Here is a 20927-nt window from a genome sequence, read left to right on the forward strand (position 1 = left end):
TATAACCATGGTGTTGACAGGAATGGCTTCTTAGAGAAAAGGATTCTTCTTATCTTTTATATTTAATAATAATAATTATAACAACATTCATTTGTAGAGCAAAGTGTAACAGACTTTACTTTTTTTTATCTGACTGAATGGTTTATTGAAGAGGGTCTTATCTGTGTTGGAGACTATTTATACATGTGTTTGTTTTAGGAGCAAACATTCATACAGTAGGTTTTAGATCAGTAACTCAACATCGCTGTTGAGTTGTACTCCTTAACTGAAAGAGCACATACATGTGAACATGGTTTTACATAGTAACTCTCTAACTTTAGCATGTTCAGTTATGAGTCTGACACTTGATGGCAGTCCAGGTTTGTATTTTTGGATGATATTATTTCTGCCTTACTGTACAACCTCCATAGCAGTTTGTGTTTTTAGTCAGAGAAATCCGTTTGGTTCAAAACATAAATCTCTCTGTATTCCTGTCTCTCTGTGTCTCAGTCTTTTATGAACAGCTTTGCAAACAAAGAGATTAAAAGTAATTTGATGCAGGATAAAAAAACAGGGGGAATAAAAGGAAAAAAAGAACTGCAGGCTTTTGAACTCGCAATTCAACACCAGAGGCTGCTGCTTGGTCATGCATGTAGTTATTTATCACTCTTAACCCTCATCAAATCACAAGAGATTTGATGAAATCATTAAAAGTTTCACCCCCTGCACACTGTGTGCCAAAATAAGCATAACATGTTCTTCACAAAATCACTGTTTGTAGCAGGCTGTACATATGGGCGGTAACTGCGGTAACTGCCTCAACCAGACACTCAATGAACTGCAGTGATCTGCACTTCACATTGGCTTCATTTTTCAACACAGGAGATTAACACTGGTACAAGTGTAACCAATACTGATTGCCATTCATGTCTAACTGCAAGACAAATGGATAAAACACACCATTAAAGTCTTTGTTGCTTAGATTCATTTATGATGATTAAACACAAAATCAGGGGTTAATATTGTTTCAGAGAAACCAATTACAATTTCCATTAAGAAATCAGAAACACAAGAGATAACACTTTAATAATACAGACAGGTTAGTGCCACATGAACACAGAAGGCATAGAGTGTATATATAAGTGAAACAATAAAAGGCAGCTATTTATGACACAATCATCGATGCAGTAACACTCAAAGCTCCCATTAAAGAATCGTGTTCAACATGTTAAAACTGAATTTAGAAAAAAGAAGAATTCAGACTCTTCCTTTAAAAATATGATTATTATTATCATTTTGAATTACAAAACATTTTTGGAACGGAGGAGGATCAGAGGTTCCTCTTTAGGCAACATTATGTCGAGTGTTTGAATGACTCATTTTAAAAGGCACGTTGTTTCCTTGACCACTAGATGTCTCTCACTGCCTGAGTAACTGTAACAGCTCATGTACACTATTCTAATATTGTTGAATTTATAATGTGTGAAAAAGACACAGTTTGTCCATTATTTTTTCAATCTAATTGTAGTTTGTGTAAATATCTCCTGTCAAATGTGGACTATTTAAGCATTACGAACATTTTAAGCAGGATAATGTTGTTTCTTTTACATTTTAAATCTTCACTAAATGCTCTTTAAAATCTGTAGAATAACAAACCCATTTTGTCATATAAAAAACTCTACATGTTAATTAGCTATTACTCTGTTATACTTTGTGTAGTAGTTAAATTGCACCACTCAAGTCCCCACTGAATCCACATCAGATCTTACTTCCTACCAGCAGATGGAAACCTGGCCCAACTTCACCATACTTATTCGCAGTGGCCAGAAGGAACAAAACAAGGACAAAAAAAACAACTTGTCAATGTACATAAAGCATTATCTGTAATATGTTGTTACAAGTGCTGAAATCAAAATGAAAATAAGAGCATGCTGGACGGAGAGGAAGGCTCTGGAGAGAGACGGAAAGCAGAGGTGAGAGTGAGGAGGAGAGGAATGTGAGAAGCCGCTTCGGAGGGGACGGAGGGGAACGCTCTCTCTGTTGTGCTACAGTAACATCTTCTGCTTCACAGCATTTAATCACACCCAAAGCTGGACCAAACATTTGAGCCACAAACTCGTTTTTTTAAGACCATACATTGAAAAGAAACATAAACATGAGAAGGAACGTGAGTAATTCAAACTTGACCTGTGTCATCTCTAAGAGGAATAACAAAGTCCCGCCTAACGTACGTCTGTTCTGTAAACCATAACCATGGAATGAATCCCTTTGATTTCAAAAAGGCAAATTAGAAAGCAGCTAAATCACAGGACTCAATCAAACCAAAGCTGCCAAACAGTTTTATCTCGAGTTCAGCATGAAATTGTTTGGAAAGGAAACCCTCGAGGGATTGCCAAGGACCGGAAGTCCCGCTACTTTCCAGTTTGCTTGACGGCAGTGGTGTGAGTTGACTTTATGTTTGGCACAAAACGCAAGAAATAAAAAAAAAAACAACTAACTACGCTACATACTGACCTCTGCTCTCCATAGAGAGATTCTTTTCTGACAACATTCATTGTAGAGTAAAGGAAGTGAAAACATCCGACTCTTAATTACACTTCAATTTAAGCGTCATAATGTTTTGGAAGTAGACAATAACAAGCCTGGCACTAATTCTAGCTGATAACACAGGTTGAGGTGGGTCAATGTGAATACTGTTATTTACCAAAGCTCAGTAATATATTCTGGTCACACTTAAATGACTTTACCTGTTTTCAGATATGACTCCTATTTAAGAACTAAAAAAACCCACCAAATTCAGTGAAATGCATTCAAATATCTTTTTTCTGGTGTATTTCATGGACACTGAACAAAAACAACTCTGACACTGTTTTCATTTTAAAAGCATCTTTCTGCCTATTGTCAACACGTAGGGTACTTTCATAAAATCATTCAAATGAATACGGGGAAACTGTGAAATATTGTAATGTGTAATATATGCAAAGCAAACTTGTCTCCTCAACTGACAAAATATGCCTCAAAGACCTTTTCTTTAAAACACCTCCCAGCAAAGACTTTCATATAAAAAAGAATAAAAAGGATGACTTTTTACTAATATCCCAAACGCATGAAGAGCTCCACTGAGCTGCTGCAGTCTAATGAAGCACCAGGTATGTTGGTCACAATGAGTATTGGATAAGAATGATAAGCAGAGTGTTAACCTGAGATGATGATGTGGTGTATTACTTCTTTATTTCTTTATATAAGGCTGTTTTTATTTTTTTTATTCATAATGAAGGTATAATACCATTTCTTAGAGGTTTCAGACATGCCCCTCCTTATTTGCACTCCTAGTATAATATGTTGATGATACACTGTTGTAATTTGAACCGATATATTTTAAAGATATCCCTTCCGTTTGTCCTTTTTGAAACTACAACGTGTAATCAGAAACCACTGTCCAATTCAAACACAATATCCCCATCACGGACACTTTCACTATAGACATATTGCACGACAAAATCTTCATCAACATTTCCAAAACACATACAAATTCAAAGTATTAATGGCAACTTGCTTTTCTTCTTTTTTTATTTCCGTTTTTTTTTTGGCGGTTGAATAATAGGGAAGTTATGGAAAACATAATTCAATAAACACTCTTACTCAATCTTTCTCGGCTTGAACTTCCTCTGTCGCCCCTTCTTTCTGCTCACTGACAGCAGCTTCTGTTTTTTCCACACTTTCTCCTGGCTCAGGGTCAGACTTCGGCTTCTCTTCCTCCTTCTTCTTGACTTCCGGGAGGAGGATGACTTTTCCGATGTTTTGGCGTTCGTGCATGCGCTTCATAGCATCGGTCACCTAAAGGCAAGAACAAAGGAGCAAGAACGACAGTGTGCGTCAGCGTATGTCTCTTTTCTGCCTACGTTCCTTACAACAGCGATTCACAAAATCTGATGCTGCAGTATATTTTCTTAGCGAGAAACACATAACTTGCAAAAGTTAAACTTGTGTTCAGGAACACACAGATTTACATAAGCACTGATTTTGAGGTCCGATTTGTTTTGCTTCTGAAGCACATAAGTCTTTCATCTACGCCTCCATGAGCTCAGATTTGTTTGCATATTTAATATCTGGCTCATTAACTTAACACTCCATATGTTCACAAGCTAGCCCCTTAAACTCTTTGACTCGAGTCGACTCTCTGAGTCGACTTTGTATGCTGGTTTGTCAGAAGTTTTTGTGCGTGTCTGAAACAGCTGCAGAGGAAACAGAGGGTTATAAAACCAAAACAATGAGCTGAAAGGAGCTAAGATTCTCTGTGTATATGAAGGAACTGCTCAGGTGAAAACTGTGGCTTCATCCCTCTGAATGATAACTTTACTTACAGGCAGCCGTTTCCTCCATTGTTACGACAAATGATAGTCATTTTCACACCGTAGCCTTTTCCAAACACACATAAGTGCAGTGTTAATATGTTTCCCCTGGTGTACTGTAATCTCTCTTTTCGATCTTTAAATGCTGAGTGCTGAGGATATGTTCCTTTGATTTCCTGCCTCTGATTTTTCCTGTTTTCAAACACAGAACCAGGGGTGTCTTGTATTTCAGTCCGTCACATCCGATGAGTCTTTCAGTGAAACTCCAAACAAAGATTTCAGCGTAAGTAGTTGGTGCCATGGACACAATCGAGACCGTTACCTGGCAACGGCCCTTTCTGTAAGTACCAATCCATGCGGTGAGGGGTTGTAGGTTTGCTCAAATGCTGTCGGTATAAAACCGGCCTGTGAAATGTAATGACTTTTTCTACAAGGCCACTTTTTGTGATGACATTCAGACGTTTTGGCTCTGCCAGAAAAAAAAAAACAACAACAAAGACTTTGATGGAATCTTAAGTATCATAGCTCCAGAGCTGTTTTTCTACATACGCTCCTGAACGTTTTTCATTTTCCAAAGTTGGATGATTCTTCATAATGTTTAGAAGATCCAAGACGGTGTGCACAGCAGAGTCAGACCCTGTAGTGTTGTTATATCAGTATAAGAGTTATTGGACTTTGCCACTGTATCATGAAAAGAGTGAGAACTAACATTCTGGCAAGTCGACAAAAAAGAAATGAAGCTGCTCATGTGCATTCATTATAATCCGACCAGTTTCTCGTTGTGTGACTTTCCTGGACTTTCTCATGTCAGCCCCATAGTTAAAAGTCTTAAGTGAAGTCAGAATGAGCAGATGTGTGAATGAAGCCGGAAATATTCTGGAAAAATTCACTTCTATGAGGGGAAGTTGACGATTAAGTCATGTGATAAGTGACGATGATATCAATCTCAACAAGAAAGAGTTGTGTGCAGCGAAGCGGCGCAGTTTTCGGGTTTGTGCCATCTAGAAAATGTACTGCTTTTACATGCGTCTAAAACTTCATCAAACGAACCTCCTCAAAGTGGTAGCAGGAGTCAATACGGGGTTTGATCTTCCCCTGCTTGTAGAGCTCCAGCAGCTTCATCATGGTCCTGCCAAAGAGCTCCTCATCAGTGACGTAGCCCAGGTGGAAGCCGCCGACCGCCTTGTTGGCCTGCATCAGTTTCAGTGCAGAGAGTGAGAGCTGGTGGTACCAAGTCTTAGCCATGGCCAACAGGTTCTTCTTCTGGCCGGTCACACAGTTGGCAGCGCCTTAAAGTGAAACAAATAGAGCGGAGCAAAGTGACGAGAATGTCTTTAAATAAGCTGCTTCTCGTTTCATTTTCAGCATTAGAGCAGGAGGTTAAGATGAAGCTGGTCCTTCCATTGACTGTGATCATATCAGTGCTCGCTACTCTGTAAATGTTCATGAACTTATGGGAGCTACTAACCACAAGTCAAGGGAGCTACTGGGATTGCCTGCTGCTTTGGAGGTCTTAAACCTGCTCTTATACAGACTCAACATTAAAACAGGTTTTTTAATTCTTTGAAGATATCTTACCAAAAACTACAAGTGAACCCATAGGTTTCAATAGGCTAAAACCTTTCTGGGTGTCTGAACCACCAAGTGGGTCGAGGACGATGTCCACTCCTGCACACACAGAAAAAAAAGAAGAAAGAATGGGCCAGAGAAAATAAATACATTGTATTTATTTTGGGTCAAAAAAACAACGAGCAGTTAAAAATGACCAGCATCCTAAACAAAGAAAGACTGCATGATTTTTTTTTCTCACCTTTTGGGCTGATTTTGTGGATCTCCTCCACGTAGTCTTTGGTGCGGTAGTCGATGGGGTGAGTCACCCCACCCTGGGAAATGGTCTCGTGTTTGGAGGCTGACGCTGTGCCAAAGACAGTCACATCCTGCACAGTCCTACACAGCTGGGTCACAGCGATACCGACGCCACCTACAGATGTTCCAATGAAATCATTCAACGATAAAGGACTTTAAGTGCAGAACATAAAGCTACCTCCTCAATGACTCATGAGGTTATATATACATTCGCAAATGTTATCTATTAAGAAGGCTTTTAACTTGTGTTATAAAGCAGATTCATATGTCAGACTTTGTCAGAAGGGGATTTTACACAAGTAAGGAAATGTCAAGAGATGCATCCAAAACAGAATAATATAGATTTGTTGTCACATTCTTTTGTAGAGAACTGGCATATAAACCTTTGAAGGAGTTCAGTTATACATATCCCACTATGTGTAAATAAAAATGCAGAGAATCCAAATCTACACTTTAAAGCTAAACACATTAGGTGGTTATGAAACTCACAGAAATTACAAGACCATCAGAGACAAGACTGATCATTTATTTAAATATGGTGGTTTTAATGTCTGTACCGACTGCTGGCAGGTAGGTGACAGCACACTGAGGAAACAGGCTTTGTTTTAATTTTCAATCCCAAATGTTCTTGTTGAGTCATGTGTTTGACTATTAAAGAAAGCAGTGTGAGATTTCTTCGTTAGAAAATTCAACTCAAAAAAATAAGTCATAAGTCAGCAAATCGGTGAGATGTAGCAATGTGTCCACAGGGGGGCGCTAAAATCAACACAAATACAGAATTCCTCACAGTAGCTTTAACCTTAGACAGACTGTTTTTAATCTCTTTTTTTCCTGACCAGTTGGTATGTGAATGTCTCCTTTCATTTACCATTGATGCTAAGAAGCCCCCTCAGTCATCAGACTCTCATGTTCATGCATGCACATTGTTCATTAAACTATATAACTTATATACTATATTATTGTCCTGTTTATTATGTTAAGGAAGACGATGCATTAGGGAATCCTTTTGGTGGAAAGATGTGGCCATAAAAAAATTTTTATTTTACTTTTTGTGAACATATAGAGAAACAAAATATATAGAATAAGTGTTTCTAAAAGACCCAGAAGAAGAAGATTTAACAAGCTTTGATCCAAACAAAGACCTGAAGGAAAACAAGTAAAGGTCACTCATGTATGATAGATTAAACCTGAACATTAGCTGGATCAGATTCAGAAGCACTACACTCCGTTCTGCAGAGGTAGTGTATGTGATTTTAGTGCTCTTGTAATACAGCAGAATAAACAGCTGATGGAGTGGATGGTAATTTCTTGTGTTTTTCCCTCTCGTTCTGTTGAAGCAGCGAGAGGTATTTCACAATGATGGCTGACTGCGTGTGCAGCCTCAACAGTAATCCTCCCTGCCCTCCTCTTCACCCCGGCCTCATGACGCTGATTCATACAGGTCAGCTGACAGCGCCCGCCCACTCAGCTCTGAAACACGGCCTTTGAGAGCGAGGATGCAGAAGAGCACTCGACTGTGATGCTGAATGCAGACAGAAACTGACCTCTATACTAACCACCAAAACTGGTCGACAAATACTGAGCTATATGCTCACATTTCATAAACATTTAGTCTGGAATTCATGTTCGGTAAGAAAGTGGAAACTTTTCCAATAATATCTGAAAATAACAGGAAAAATCAATTTTGGTGGGAATTTTAAAGAAAAGTAAACAACAAAATAACTATATTAAATAATTCTAATTATTATTTAATGAGCTACATGCCACTCAGCTCGTCTGCTCCATCAAGGCCGTGTGGGTGCAGGTTGATCAGATATCATTTAATAGAAACATAACAAGCAAACACCTGTTAGGAGATTGTGACTCAGTTCAATACTAAATCCTGATTGGTGCATGTCAGTGTGCGACTCCTGCCTCCTTCAAACCAGAGAGAAGAGTATCAAGAACAGAAGATCTCTGTATGTGAAGTGATCATGTAACAGATAGGACTGTGGATCCCATCAGTGACAGAAAGAAGCTATTAGAAAACCTGCTGTGATGGATGTGGTACTACATGCACACGCACGCACACACACACACACTCTCTCACACACACAATCCTCCACAGTCAATGAGGAATAATTACTTGTTACAATGTTGGAGCCTCTTCTTCAAATGTCAGGTGTTGCCAGAGCAACCGCGACAGATAACGATCCAGTTTGCCATTTTGTGAATAAGCTGTTACGGGGCCATGACACACACACTCTCCCACACACACACACACACACACACACACACACACACACACACACACACACACACACACACACACACACACACACACACACACACACACACACACACACACACACACACACACACACACACACACACACACACACACACACACACACACACACACACACACACACACACACACACACACACACACACACACACACACACACACACACACACACACACACACAAATAGTATCTCTCACCTATAATGGATAGTCTCTCAGATGTTATGTTTTTAAGACACATGGCTACATTCAGAGAAGTGATTAATGAACTAGAGGTTACAAGTTATGTCACTCTTCAAAGGTTACCATGGAGACCAGGAGAGATATCTATTGATTTATTTTTATTTTTTTACAATTGACAATCCAATTATGTGGAAAAAATATCTGTCCAGTCGTACAACAGGGTGGAGACCACATCATATATAAGTAGCTGTAACCTGTCATTGTGTCAGAAGTCAGGGAGGGAGAGAGAGTGAGGAATGTTGTGCGGCAAAGCATTTGAACCCGGGTCACCCGCTTAGAGGACCATATCATAGACTCTGTACATGGGGGGGTAAGCACTCTACTCTACTAATGCCCCTGGTGCTCCTTTTCTTCGGGTTAAAAGTATTGTTTTTAAGCACGTTGTATCGAAAAGTATCAAAATTATTTATATTGGACATAACTGAAGGGAAATTAAGCCCAGTAAAACTCAGTTTGTGATCAGATTGTACTGTGTGTGTGTACCTGCTGCCATGTGGATGAGAACACTCTTCCCCGGCCTCAGATTAGCCATCTCAAACAGCATCATGTAGGCAGTGAGGTAGTTCACAGTCAGAGCAGCCCCCTCCTCAAAGCTCATCTGCTCAGGCATGGGAAAGGTGCGCTCAACAGGAACAACCACCAATTCCTGCCACATGCCACTGCGGGCCAATGTGATGACGCGATCCCCCACCTGAGAGAGGAAAGAGAGGGAAGAGAGACACCAATAAGTTACTAAGAGATCTTTGTGGTTGTGTGTGTCAGACTGTGAAACAGAAAAACATCCTGTCTGCAACTTGTGATTGAGTTAATAATGAGTTTATCCTTTTGTCAGCAGACCTATTTCCCAATGCCCAAAAAGGCTTCTTGAAACATTTGATTTTTCTGACCTTTTGATACCACGTATACCTAATTTTCTGCCTCATACTGCAGGGCAGCATGCTGCTACAGAATCACTCTATTCAACTTCTTTACTGGCAGCTAGAAAGCAATGTAAAATACGATGTTCTACTTTATTATTGTATTATATAGAGGCATGTAACAGTAGAATCTCAAAGTAAATACTTATACATGTGTTAAATGATTAAGTCATACAATACACATCACATAGCTGTTAACCCTAGAAAATATAAAGATTTTCTCCCAATTAAATGTTTATACATGATTTTCATTATGTTGTGTTTTCTGAGTGTCCCTCGGTAGCATCAGCATTGTATTTGACATCTTTCAAGGCGTGGGTGTTTCCTGTCTTCAACACCTACAGGTATGTGTTCGGGTGATTTTCACCCAGCAATAGTTGCTCTCTCCTGCAGCTGTTTGTGTATCAAAGAGACTTTGCCTTCACCGGGGAAGTCTCAAATGTCCCAGGAATGAGTGGACCAAAAACCAAAGTTTCTAGTTTCATTATATAAAAAAAAAATATATATTTTTTTTTTGTTTGTTCTTGAATTCCTATTTTTGGTGGTAATTTTAGCGATAGTGTTCTGAGAAGTAAGCGGCTGTAACACTTACTTTACAGTGATTAAGCACGATGTGTGTGTAATTTAAAGATCCTAAGGAACTTTTGGTTTGTGTTGATTATGGTGCCCCCTGTGGACAAAGTGGTACCTCTCAATCTATTCTGATTAAACTAAAATAATTAGATACTCAATGCTATGGAAAACATCTGATGTAGAAGACTGTTTGTGGTGTCTATCTCTTATCTTGACGCCTACCCCCTGTTCAGACATTAAAAGTCATTCATCTTCATGCTAATGGTTGTGTCATTTGGCTTAGTAGGTCATAAAGAGACTCCATTATTGATTTCAGTCTGTTTTACAAGAAGATAAAAACTTCTTACAGTAGCTTTAAGTATATCAACAATCAGATCGTTGCACTTGACTAACCCATGGTTTATTGTTCATTTACACTGGATATCATTTCCAGAAATACTGTCAATTTGGCTTATCTCCTGTTTTTATTTGTTAAAGAATCTGCAACAGTTACAAGTGTTAAAAGAAGATCAACAACAGGCTTTTACGTCATCGCTCATTTCTCTTGTTTTATATCTTTTAGTCATGACCAACTCAAAGTATGTCAAGACAACTTAAAACCTGCCGCAAGAGCCTGACCACTCCATGTTAACATCAGTGGCTTACAGGAAAAGTTGTTCACACATTGTTTGCTGCCTTCTCACAGTTCGTTTCAATAATATCATCAGTGCTGCGAGCCTTGAACCTAAAATAGAGAAGGGTAAAGGAAAGAGCATTTATCTGTGTTTGGTGCAGCCCTGCTTCCTGTTAAAACAGCTACAGGAGCTCCGCCCACTTCCTGACGCACACAAACCCATGACAATAGAGTGACGACACACAAACACACACACAGATCCAAACACAACACACAAACATGTTTTCCATATACGTCTGTTTGTAAACAGATATCATTAAAGCTCTGAATTGCATGCTGTACTTCCCTCCTGTATATGATTTCTCTTCATGATGATTAGATTTCTCAACGCTTACTCTTATGAAACACAACACTGCACAGTCGTCACTTTACAAACGGCTGAGCTCAGTTCTTGGACAGTTGACATGAACTGAGGTAACTGAAGAGAAGTTTGTAAGGACAACAGCTGGGATGTTCGAATGGAAACTTGCTGTTGATTTGACTCTGTCACTACAGCTGTGTTCACACATGCACAAAACTCCTAAAAATCCATTTTCACCTTTTCAGTATTGTATCCTGACAGCCTAAATGCAAAAAAAAGTGCCTTGTGGAGGGGAGGAGGACATGTATATCACATAGTAGGTTTGCAACCTGTGCTATCGAAGCTGCTTTATACTTCCTGCAGTGGCGCTTCTAAGGTCTGTTGGGGCTCTAGGCAAACATTCATTGGGGCCCTCGGACCATCGTCCATTATTATGTTCACTGCAATAATGCACGCAACACTTAGCAGGGCATTGAGAGTACCGTAAATTCCGGACTATTGAGCGCACCTGGATATAAGCCGCACCGGCTAAAAATACGTAAATAAATGTATTTGTACATATATAAGCCGCACTTTATTATAAGCTGCAGGTGTCCACGTTGTAACAGAGCGATTTACACAGAAAGACGTGACACAAAAACATTGTTTTAACTTTTGATTAAATACGTACTACCGGTAACATCCGCAAATACGAAGCCTAGTGGAAATCCTTGATCGAACAGTGTCTGTGCTGATGAAAAAGATTACCGTAATACATTTCACAAGAAAAAGTCCATCCATTCACTGCCTCAGAATGACTTCATTACTCACTTCCTCAGTCTCTTTTTCGTTGTCGCTGTCAGTTTCAACTTTACGTGCAGCAGCTCTGTTAGCTTCTTTGACAGCCAGGTCGATCGCCTTTAACATGAAAGCTGCATCATATGTATTTCTCCGTGTGTTTTCCATGATGAGGGTGCGTGCATGAAGCGCAAAATGACTGATATTAAGATCCGACGCGACGAGGTGAAATGTTTTTTGCGGCAAAAGCTCATTGTCCCGCAAGAAAAATCCATAAATAAGCCGCATCGTTTTAAAAGCCGCAGTGTTCAAAACGTGACAAAAAAGTAGCGGCTTACAGTCCGGAATTTACGGTAAGAGCTTCCAGATGGAGCCCCATTACTGTGACTGCAACACTTGCACATTTTGAGGCAATGCTGTTATTTAAAGTTTGTCAGCCACTGGGGGGCCCCCTACTGCCCTGGGGCCCCAAGCAGTTGCCTACCGTACCTGTTTACAAGCAGCACCTCTGCTTTCCTGCAGAGTATGTTCATTTCGACCCTTTCATTGACACTGTGAGCACTTAAAGAACATGTAGCATGGACATAAAGCCATAAACTTTGATGGTTGAAATCTGCAGCCACCTTGGATATCTTGTAAACATGACAACTGCAGTGTCTTTTTTTTAAGACATGTCTCGCCTACTGAGAACTAGGACTCAGTAGAAACAAACAAGCTATAGGGCAAGACAATTTTGATTATGTTGCGTTTGCCTTTTTTTTCTCCTCTTACTGCCTGTTCCTCTTCACTCCACTCCGCCTTTCTGCCTCTGCGAGACAAAGTCACAAATCAGGACATTGTATTAAAAAGGAGAATTTGTTAATATTTACATTTTTTTAGTACGTCATTCCAAGTACATGTTGACACTGTGCAGCAGGCTGTTAACAAAAGTGCTCGTGTGACATCTGGAATTTTGCATATGTTAATACAGTTTATACAGACGTCTCTCTTTAAACTATTTTTGAAGGTGCATTTTTTATTACATTTTTATGTAATTTAATTTTGCACAGTGATTTTCTTCTGCTATCCTGCTTTGCTTCTGTAAATGTCTCTGTTTGCGAGATCAATAAAGGATTAGCTTAGCTTAGCTTATGCGGATTTGCTTTAGAACTGAAATAAATATGGAGAACGAAATGGGTTTTTTAAAATTTTTGGTCGCTATCACACAGCCCTAACTGATGACCCCTCTCCTCCACGGAGAAGCAGAGTATGATTTTCTGGCTCAACTTCAACAACTACCAAGGTGCATGGTGAAAGGATCGAAGAGGTCAACAAACTCCAGCAACAGTAGTAGTATGAAGAGGAAGTTTATAAACTTTAACCTCCCTTATCCTGAGGGGAAACTTCCCGCTGTGTGAACAAACATGTGTGAACAAACTTTGGTCAGTTATTCTGGGCAGGCTGTCCTGACATTTTCAACAGTGCATGTGTGAACACAGCTTACAACCAATGAACCATCGGACAGCACACTTTCCCTACCGTTGACATCAGCAAATTCATTGGTAATGAACATCAACACATCGTGACACACGTTAGTGCAAGCTGCCTCTTTTATTCGCAGGTTTAATTATAGCAATAAAACAAACACATCTCGTAGCATGCCTGAAGAGAGAGCATGTTGCTGTATGTGTTTAACTGGTACAACAAGTACCAAGGCTGAGGTGGAGCTGGTTTAACCTTTATTTACAGTGAGGTAAAGTTTCCTAATACCAGAAGCAGATGATAATGGATTTCTAAGACAGATATATTCACAGATTACTGACATTGTGGCCAATTTTTTTATTTTTTTTTAATGACTTTGCAAATGTAGTCTGGAGGCTGTTTGAGTTATTAAACAGCGTCAACCATTTCATGTGCAGACGAGCATCTGATCAACCGTAATGCTTTCCTAAATGTGCTGAGATTAGTGCTGAGAGTACTTTGTTTCATGAAGTTTGATTTGTCACCTACACAAACTACATGATGACAACAATCATGAACCCCTCTAAGTCTGCATGTCTCATTCTGAATAGTAATAGTACCCGTAAATTCCGGACTATAAGCCGCTACTTTTTTCTCACACTTCGAGCACTGCGGCTTCTACTCCGGTGCGGCTAATGCATGGATTTTTTATGGGGGACAATGAGCTTCTGCCGCAAAAACATTTGACTTCGTCACGTCGGATCTTAATATCAGTCATTTTGCGCTTCATGCACGCACCCTCATCATGGAAAACACACGGAGAAATACATATGATGCAGTTTTCAAGTTAAAGGCGATCGACCTGGCTGTCAAAGAAGCTAACAGAGCTGCTGCACGTTAAGATGACACTGACAGCGACAACAGAGACTGAGGAAGTGAGTAATGAAGTCATTCTGAGGCAGTGAATGGATGGACTTTTTCTTGTGAAATATATTACGGTCATCTTTTTCATCAGCCGTGTTACAGACACCGTCGGCTAGGCTTCGTATTGTAACGGTTCATGTTGTAAAGTCAGTAGTTGATAATGTGTTCATAATTCCGATTATGTGGAGAGTCAGTGAATGCACCAGCGAGAACGTGTTGAGTGGCTGTATGAGAGAACGCTGGGGGAGAGAGTTGGATTGTTACGGCAAGCTATGTGTTGCTCTCTGCTGTAAACGGCGTGGTCACGGCCGACAGTGATCGGGTTATTAAAAGTTATTATTTGAACGCTCTCGTCGTCCTTTAACGTCCGGACGGACGCTACAGTATTTGCGGATGTTACCGGTAGCCTACGTCTGTGTAAATAGCTCTTGTTATAGCGTGGACACCTGCGGCTTATAATCAAGTGCGGCTTATATATGTACAAATACATTTATTTACTTATGATTAGCCGGTGCGGCTTATATCCAGGTGCGCTCAATAGTACGGAATTTACGGTAAACCTAACGATGCATCGATCTGGCTTCACTGAAAACAACAAGCTCGCCCCCGCAAAGGGTCACTTTGCAATAAATGTGAGCGGTGTAAGTTTTTTTTTTTTTAAACTGCTTTGGATGATTGCACCCAACATGGCCTCAATCAATAATTCTAATTGAACCAATTGGAGAAATGTTCTGAAATTCTGTAACTTGGGGAATCAGTACAGCTCAGTGGCGTGTCCAATGTACAGAGGCTTTACCTCTAATAGACGCAACCCAGGGTTCAACTTCCAACATTGGCCATTTGCTTCACATTATTCCCCACTCAGTTAGCTGTTTCTGAATCTATCCACTACTTTGACCTCTCAATAAAAGAAGCTGGTTTAATCACCTACAATGTGTCATTCTTACTCAAAGGGTTTAATACTTTGTTTCAGGTCAATCACAAACAGCTCTCATTAAAGTATGGAGTTAAAAGTACTACATTTCCCTTTTTATTCAGTTGGAATTGATGTATAAAGTAGCAGAGTGAAATAGTCACATAAGGTAAACGGACCTGAATATTTGTATTTAAGTGTAGGTGTGTGTGAATGGACTCATTTACTTTTCCCTGCTGCACAAAGTTCATTCCAAATAGTCCAAATGTAAAACCATTAAATCAGTTAACAGATCACTCCACATCTGTTATCACAGCGCATCAGGTTGGTGAATCAGTTTTAATTGCCGAACAGCTGTTGTTTATTCCAAATCAGTCGGCTCGGAAACAAAAACAAGTCCCGTCTTCCAAAGATATCAATCAAGCTGCGATTGCACGATCTCCGTCGAGGCACTGCGTTTGGAAACCTCTGTGAAAACGTAATGCTGCTTGTCGAATCTGGACGGACGAGGAGCTGTAATGAGATCCTAGATCACACATCTGCTCGCTCTGCAGCGGAGCCACACCCTCCTGTCCTCGCCTGGAAGAAAGGCTCCGCTGCTGCCAAGCCTCAGCCTCTCTCTGAAAACACTTGAGCTTCCCTTTGTGTTACTATCTACTCCTCCGATCACTTCCAAACACAGTCCCGCCCAGATTCTTCCAACCTCACCAAATATCTTGATTGTAAGCTGATTGTAAGCTAGTATTTTCCCATTTGACATCTTTTACATTTCAGAGCCTCTACATGATACACTGCATTTAAGCTTATTGGAACTCGTAGCTTCACACATCTGGTTTCTGTGCTGCTACAGTCGGGGGGTTTTGTGGTGTTCTTCAATTTTGCTGCTTCCTTCCAAAAAAAAGGGATTCTTTCTTTTCCAAAACAGAGACAAGGATGGGAGTTAGGAATGAGAAGAGGGTGGGAAAGGACCGTCGTAAGAGGAGGAGGAAGAAATTCCAAACTGACATAGTGGGACGAAGAGGAACTTCAGCAACACGCGCATGCAGGAGCCAAGAAAAATACATCTAAAGTCTGACTCCAGCACAACCCAGTTTGTTTATCATGACTGATTGAAAGAATAAAAATGTTTAAAGTTAATGTAAAATTTAGTTTTCTAATGTTTTCAATGCAAATTGTTCTTCTTGTATTCATTATTTATGACAGTAAACAAAAAGCATTTGGTTTACGGCTCTCAACTGGACAAACAAAATAAAGAGGTCACTTGTAAGACAGGGTTGGACATTTTGGACAACTAGCATCATTTTAAAAAGTAGCAATTCCCTCAGTGCTCCATCTGCACCCAACCACTCCCCTCTTTGCTCCCTCAAAAGCCACGCCCCTCACTTACATGCACGAGCGCCGTTGCTCCAGAAGCGGACTTCAGCTCATCGCTTGCATTGCGTAGAAACTACGTCGTCTCACGTGTCACTCAGTGGTAAGTAAACTCACAGTATAAACTCTGCAAATAGATTTATATGTTTATAAAGTCACTGGTGAAACGCTTTGAGTGTGGCTGTTGAACATAAGGGTTAGAGAACGAGCAGGGAGACATGATTAGTTCAGGAGATTTGTACCTCATGGCAGACATAGGTCAACATTTTTTACAGGCTTACAACTGCTACAGATTACGTATACTCTTTGTGTTTTTTTTTCAGAGCATGTGAGTTATTAATTTCTGTCAGGACCTAAAGACAATTTCTACCAAAATCTTAAAAAGTGTATCAGGAGAAAATTACAAACCGTGCCTTTAAGTGCAGGTGAGAATGTGTTTTTTTTTTTTTTTTTTTTACATTTTTAGATGTCAGATTCACTGATCATGAAAACAACAGTGATCGTGTAGACATACTCATGCAAGTGCTGAACATGGTCAATTTTACACTTTTACACATTTTACATTTTGTGTTACAAATGGGAAAACAACACAAGATAAAACCTTTTTTTTTTTTTCATTCTTTTTGAAATAAGTTTCAACAATTGAGTCTGCGATGAGCTCATTTGCACAAAGCCCAGTTTTAACCTCTCATGCATTGACTGTACATCCCACTCTGAGAGACCGAGCATGATAAAAAAAACTCAGGGAAAACCAAGAATACGGGTCATTTTTTAAAAATGAATTCAATAATCTGAATTTAAAAAAACAACCTGTTTCCCGCTTAAAAATATGTTTATCCCAATTCTCAAACTGCGACATCACTTCCAATCTATGTAGCTGTATGAGCGACCTATGTCCACCCATTATATATACCGCTTTCCATGTTCAGGGTCCCGGTGGGTTATCATTGGGTCAGTCAGTCCCAGGGCTGCCACACTCACATTCTCGAGCAATTAAGAGTCACCAGTTAACCTAGCGAGCATGTCTTTGGACTGTGGGAGGAGAGCAGAGTTCCCCGGGGAGAACCCACGCATGCACACGGAGAACATGCAAACTTCACACAGAGAGGCTCCTGTCTGATGAGGGTTAGAACCATTAGAGACAATGTGCCTTGCTGTGAGGCAACAGCGCCAACCACTGCACCACTAAGCAAAACCAGAGACCTATATCGTCTTACTTTAGACACAAACTGTACGAGAATGTAGGAAATCAACATCAACGCTAACCAATATAACTGACAGGATATGCAGTATCTTCAGTTTTTTTTTGAGAAGAGAATAAGAGGTTGAACCCGGACAGAATATTTTTCATGCAGATTTTCAAAGAACGGTTTATGAAATGTTTAGCTCTGTAACTCAAGTGTGACATGTGAGAGGCATCACAGAACAGCTAAAGCGGGATGCATAATGGTTAACTCTGCAAATCTCCCTGAATTATTAATTTGTCTCAAAAAAACATTGTCAAGGACGTTCCTGAACCAAAAATAAGGTTAAAAACAGGTTAACAAACACTGCTAGTTTTCAAAGTTTTATCTAAAGGTCATCGAATGATTTATGTTTTTCATTTTTTTTTAAAATGAATGCACCTTTTGTAGACCTTGTGACCAAAGAGAAAAGTCCTTTTTTTCTAACTGAAGCATGACTGCAAGAAAAATGTAAGAGACTCTCTGACGACGCAAAAAAAAAAGCTGCTGTTTGAAGTTTTCTCTCAAAACATTAAGTCAAAGAGGTAGCTTGCAGTGAGTCACTTCTTTTATCGTTATAAATAAACACGATGTAGGAAACAGGTGGAGGCTCTGGCCTGTTCTCTGGGATCAGCTCTGAAGTATCTCAGGCAAAAAAATGTGTTTTTACTTCAGGAAAAAAGTAACCTGCAAGCTACAAGTATACATCAGCAGCTTTATTTTCTACGCTTCAACGCCAGAGAAAAGCATACGAAAAGAAACTTTAGCCTGTCAAGGTTTGGGTTTTATGGTTCTAACAGAAAGCACAGACACGTAGCTTAGAAATATTCTGTATTAGATAAATGAGAAAGCTATAAAAGTTGCCCTTTAAAAGCTCTTATCACAGCTCGGGTAAATGCGCTCCTCAAGAAACATGTATTAAGACTTCAGGGACACTCTGAAAATCAGAAGACTGTTTATCTTACCTAATGAAAAGAACATATTACAATACTGCACGAGACTAGGAAAGGTGTGAAGATGCTTCTACTCTTTCATTTGCATATTGTGCAGAGATGTCTTTCAAAATTCATTGAAAGAAACAGTCCTTTAGACCTGAAACAGTTACAGATTATAATTCTGGAACTATTTTGATATTAAAACACTCGTTTAAGGTTTTGGTGGCCATGTGTGTATTTGCTTCAGCCTCTTGATTGGAGGATATTTCAGTATATTTCTGTGTTTCACATCACCTGCTTTGTTGAAGAAAAACAAAAAGACTTGAAAATGTGATTGGAATCGTATTTGTTGTTGTGGAGAATGTCCAGCCATAATTGTCAAAGCACACTTAAAAAAGAAAAACACATTGATTTCAATTGTCTTATAAGGGAAATAAAATATTACTATTACTCTCCAAGTAATCAGTCCAGTAACCTCTTGGCTGTCGTTTCCCACGACTGCTCTATTGTTTTTGACTTTCTGAAAGACATTTTTATAAATCAAAGATATGAAATAAAGCTGAAGTGCTCGGTGACATGGTGCGGGTGTGGGTGCTCTCAGCAGGCCTGTACTCACTCTCCTGTCCTTCACGTCCTCCCCGCACGCCTCGATGACCCCGCAGCCCTCCATCCCCATCGTGACGGGCGGGGCTGGCAGCAGCTCGTACAGTCCCTGTCTGGCCAGCAGATCGGCAAAGTTCAGCCCGCACGCTTTGACCCGCACCAGGACCTCTCCCGCCTTCAGCTGAGAGGGGCTCAGCTCCTTCACCTGCAGCTTCACTTTATCGTAGCCCCCGAACCCGGTCAGGACCAGAGCCCGGCAGGGGAGCTTCTCCTCCTCGGCTGCAGCTGTGGGGTTTCCCCCGCTCTCCTGTGGAGGCTCATCTGGCATCTTCTCCTGCTCAGGTTGTAGCTGTTGAGTTGGAGCCTCTTCTCCAGACATGATCAACACTTGTGATGATGTTTTCTCCTGAAAGGTTTTCAGATCAACACTTCGGTCTTTGCAGGCGTTGTTTTATTTCCGAAACAAAGTGTGATAGGCAGCCTGCAGCAAGCTGTAAACTCTCATAAAACAGGCGTTGCTCAATGAAGACTGTCGGTGTCTGTGGTGAAAATGAGATTAATGTTTGGTGGTTTGTTTCCTGCGTGCGCGCAGCGATCAACAAGTGACTTTATTCAAAACACTCACAATGAGCTCGCTTGTTCCGGTAGAGATTTTCACATTAAAACAAGAAGACGGCGCGAAAAATAGGCTAGTTGAAAAACAGTAGTAAAAAACTTAACAGAAAAAAAAGAAAGACAAAAGAAAAAGGAGACTTTATATTAATAATTAATTTATAAGGCACTTTACATTTCAAACAATTTTCAAAGTGCTTCAATTTTGGAATAATAGCGTTCAAGCAAAAACTAAAATCAAACAGGTAAAATCAGTTAAAAACATGCGGACTTATAAGCTATAACTATTAACATCAAATAGTTTGTCACAATATGTGTTTTCACAGGGAAAAAATAATCAAAAGAATGTCATGCTATTTAATACAAATAATGACGCTTATGACTTAAAACAATGGGAATGCAAGCAAAAATGAATTAGTTTTATAATAATTTTAAAAATGGAATTGATTTGTACCTCAAACATTTTTACTAATATTTGTGTGTGTGTGTGTGTGTATACATATATATATATATATATATATATATATATATATATATATATACACACATATATAATGTATATTACATTACACGAGGGCAATCTTTCTGTAACAAACGATACATTTGATGTCAAGTACTTAATTATTTAGATTTTAGATTTCATATTTTAAAAGTATTTTACTTACATACCAAATCCGGTGTCTTCGGGTGTTTTTCTTCCTGTTTTCGTCTGACTTGACGCAGCTGGAAAAATGACCGATCTGTGTTGTTGGTCAAATGTGAGACAGAGAGACGCGGAGAATAGAAACCCCGGATCCTGGAGTTGCTTGGAGGATGAACTGGGATTTGTTTAGATATAACAGCTGCAGAAAAGGCACAGCTACGTTTCAGCTCCCGCACCTTCAACCCAAAAGTCATGCACAGTGTTCATTTATTTGTCTTTGACCACAGTAAGACAATC

The 20927-nt window shown here is 39.8% G+C and overlaps 2 protein-coding genes across 3 annotated transcripts in view; one reads left to right on the forward strand and one right to left on the reverse strand.

Annotated features, from left to right (window-relative positions):
- Positions 1-947: 947 nt before the first annotated feature.
- On the reverse strand, positions 948-20022 carry LOC306817044 (synaptic vesicle membrane protein VAT-1 homolog). Its single transcript, XM_079333600.1, has 6 exons — positions 19389-20022; positions 9209-9416; positions 6142-6312; positions 5910-5999; positions 5382-5620; positions 948-3816 (listed from the first exon to the last, which is right to left on the reverse strand). The coding sequence occupies exons 1-6, from the start codon at positions 19752-19754 to the stop codon at positions 3622-3624; spliced, it is 1269 nt and encodes a 422-aa protein (XP_079189726.1). The 5' UTR covers positions 19755-20022; the 3' UTR covers positions 948-3621.
- LOC306817045 (rho-related GTP-binding protein RhoN-like) overlaps positions 19630-20927 on the forward strand; it is a 31602-nt gene continuing 30304 nt past the window's right edge. For both annotated transcript variants that reach the window (XM_079333601.1, XM_079333602.1), the window contains exon 1: positions 19630-19717. The gene's annotated coding sequence lies outside the window, so the exon portion shown is untranslated. The remainder of the gene's footprint in view (positions 19718-20927) is intronic.

This window comes from Symphodus melops (assembly GCF_947650265.1).
Source record: "Symphodus melops genome assembly, chromosome: 21".
NCBI lineage: Eukaryota > Metazoa > Chordata > Actinopteri > Labriformes > Labridae > Symphodus > Symphodus melops.

Excerpts from the sequence above, each read along its gene's own strand:
- LOC306817044 (XM_079333600.1), bottom strand. The coding sequence starts at position 19,754 with ATGTCTGGAGAAGAGGCTCCAACTCAACAGCTACAACCTGAGCAGGAG. Across the intron at positions 9,417-19,388 it reads AGGACGTGAAGGACAGGAGA|GTGGGGGATCGCGTCATCAC; the intron begins GTGAGTACAGGC and ends TTCCTCTCTCAG. Across the intron at positions 6,313-9,208 it reads TCTCATCCACATGGCAGCAG|GTGGCGTCGGTATCGCTGTG; the intron begins GTACACACACAC and ends GAACATCTGTAG.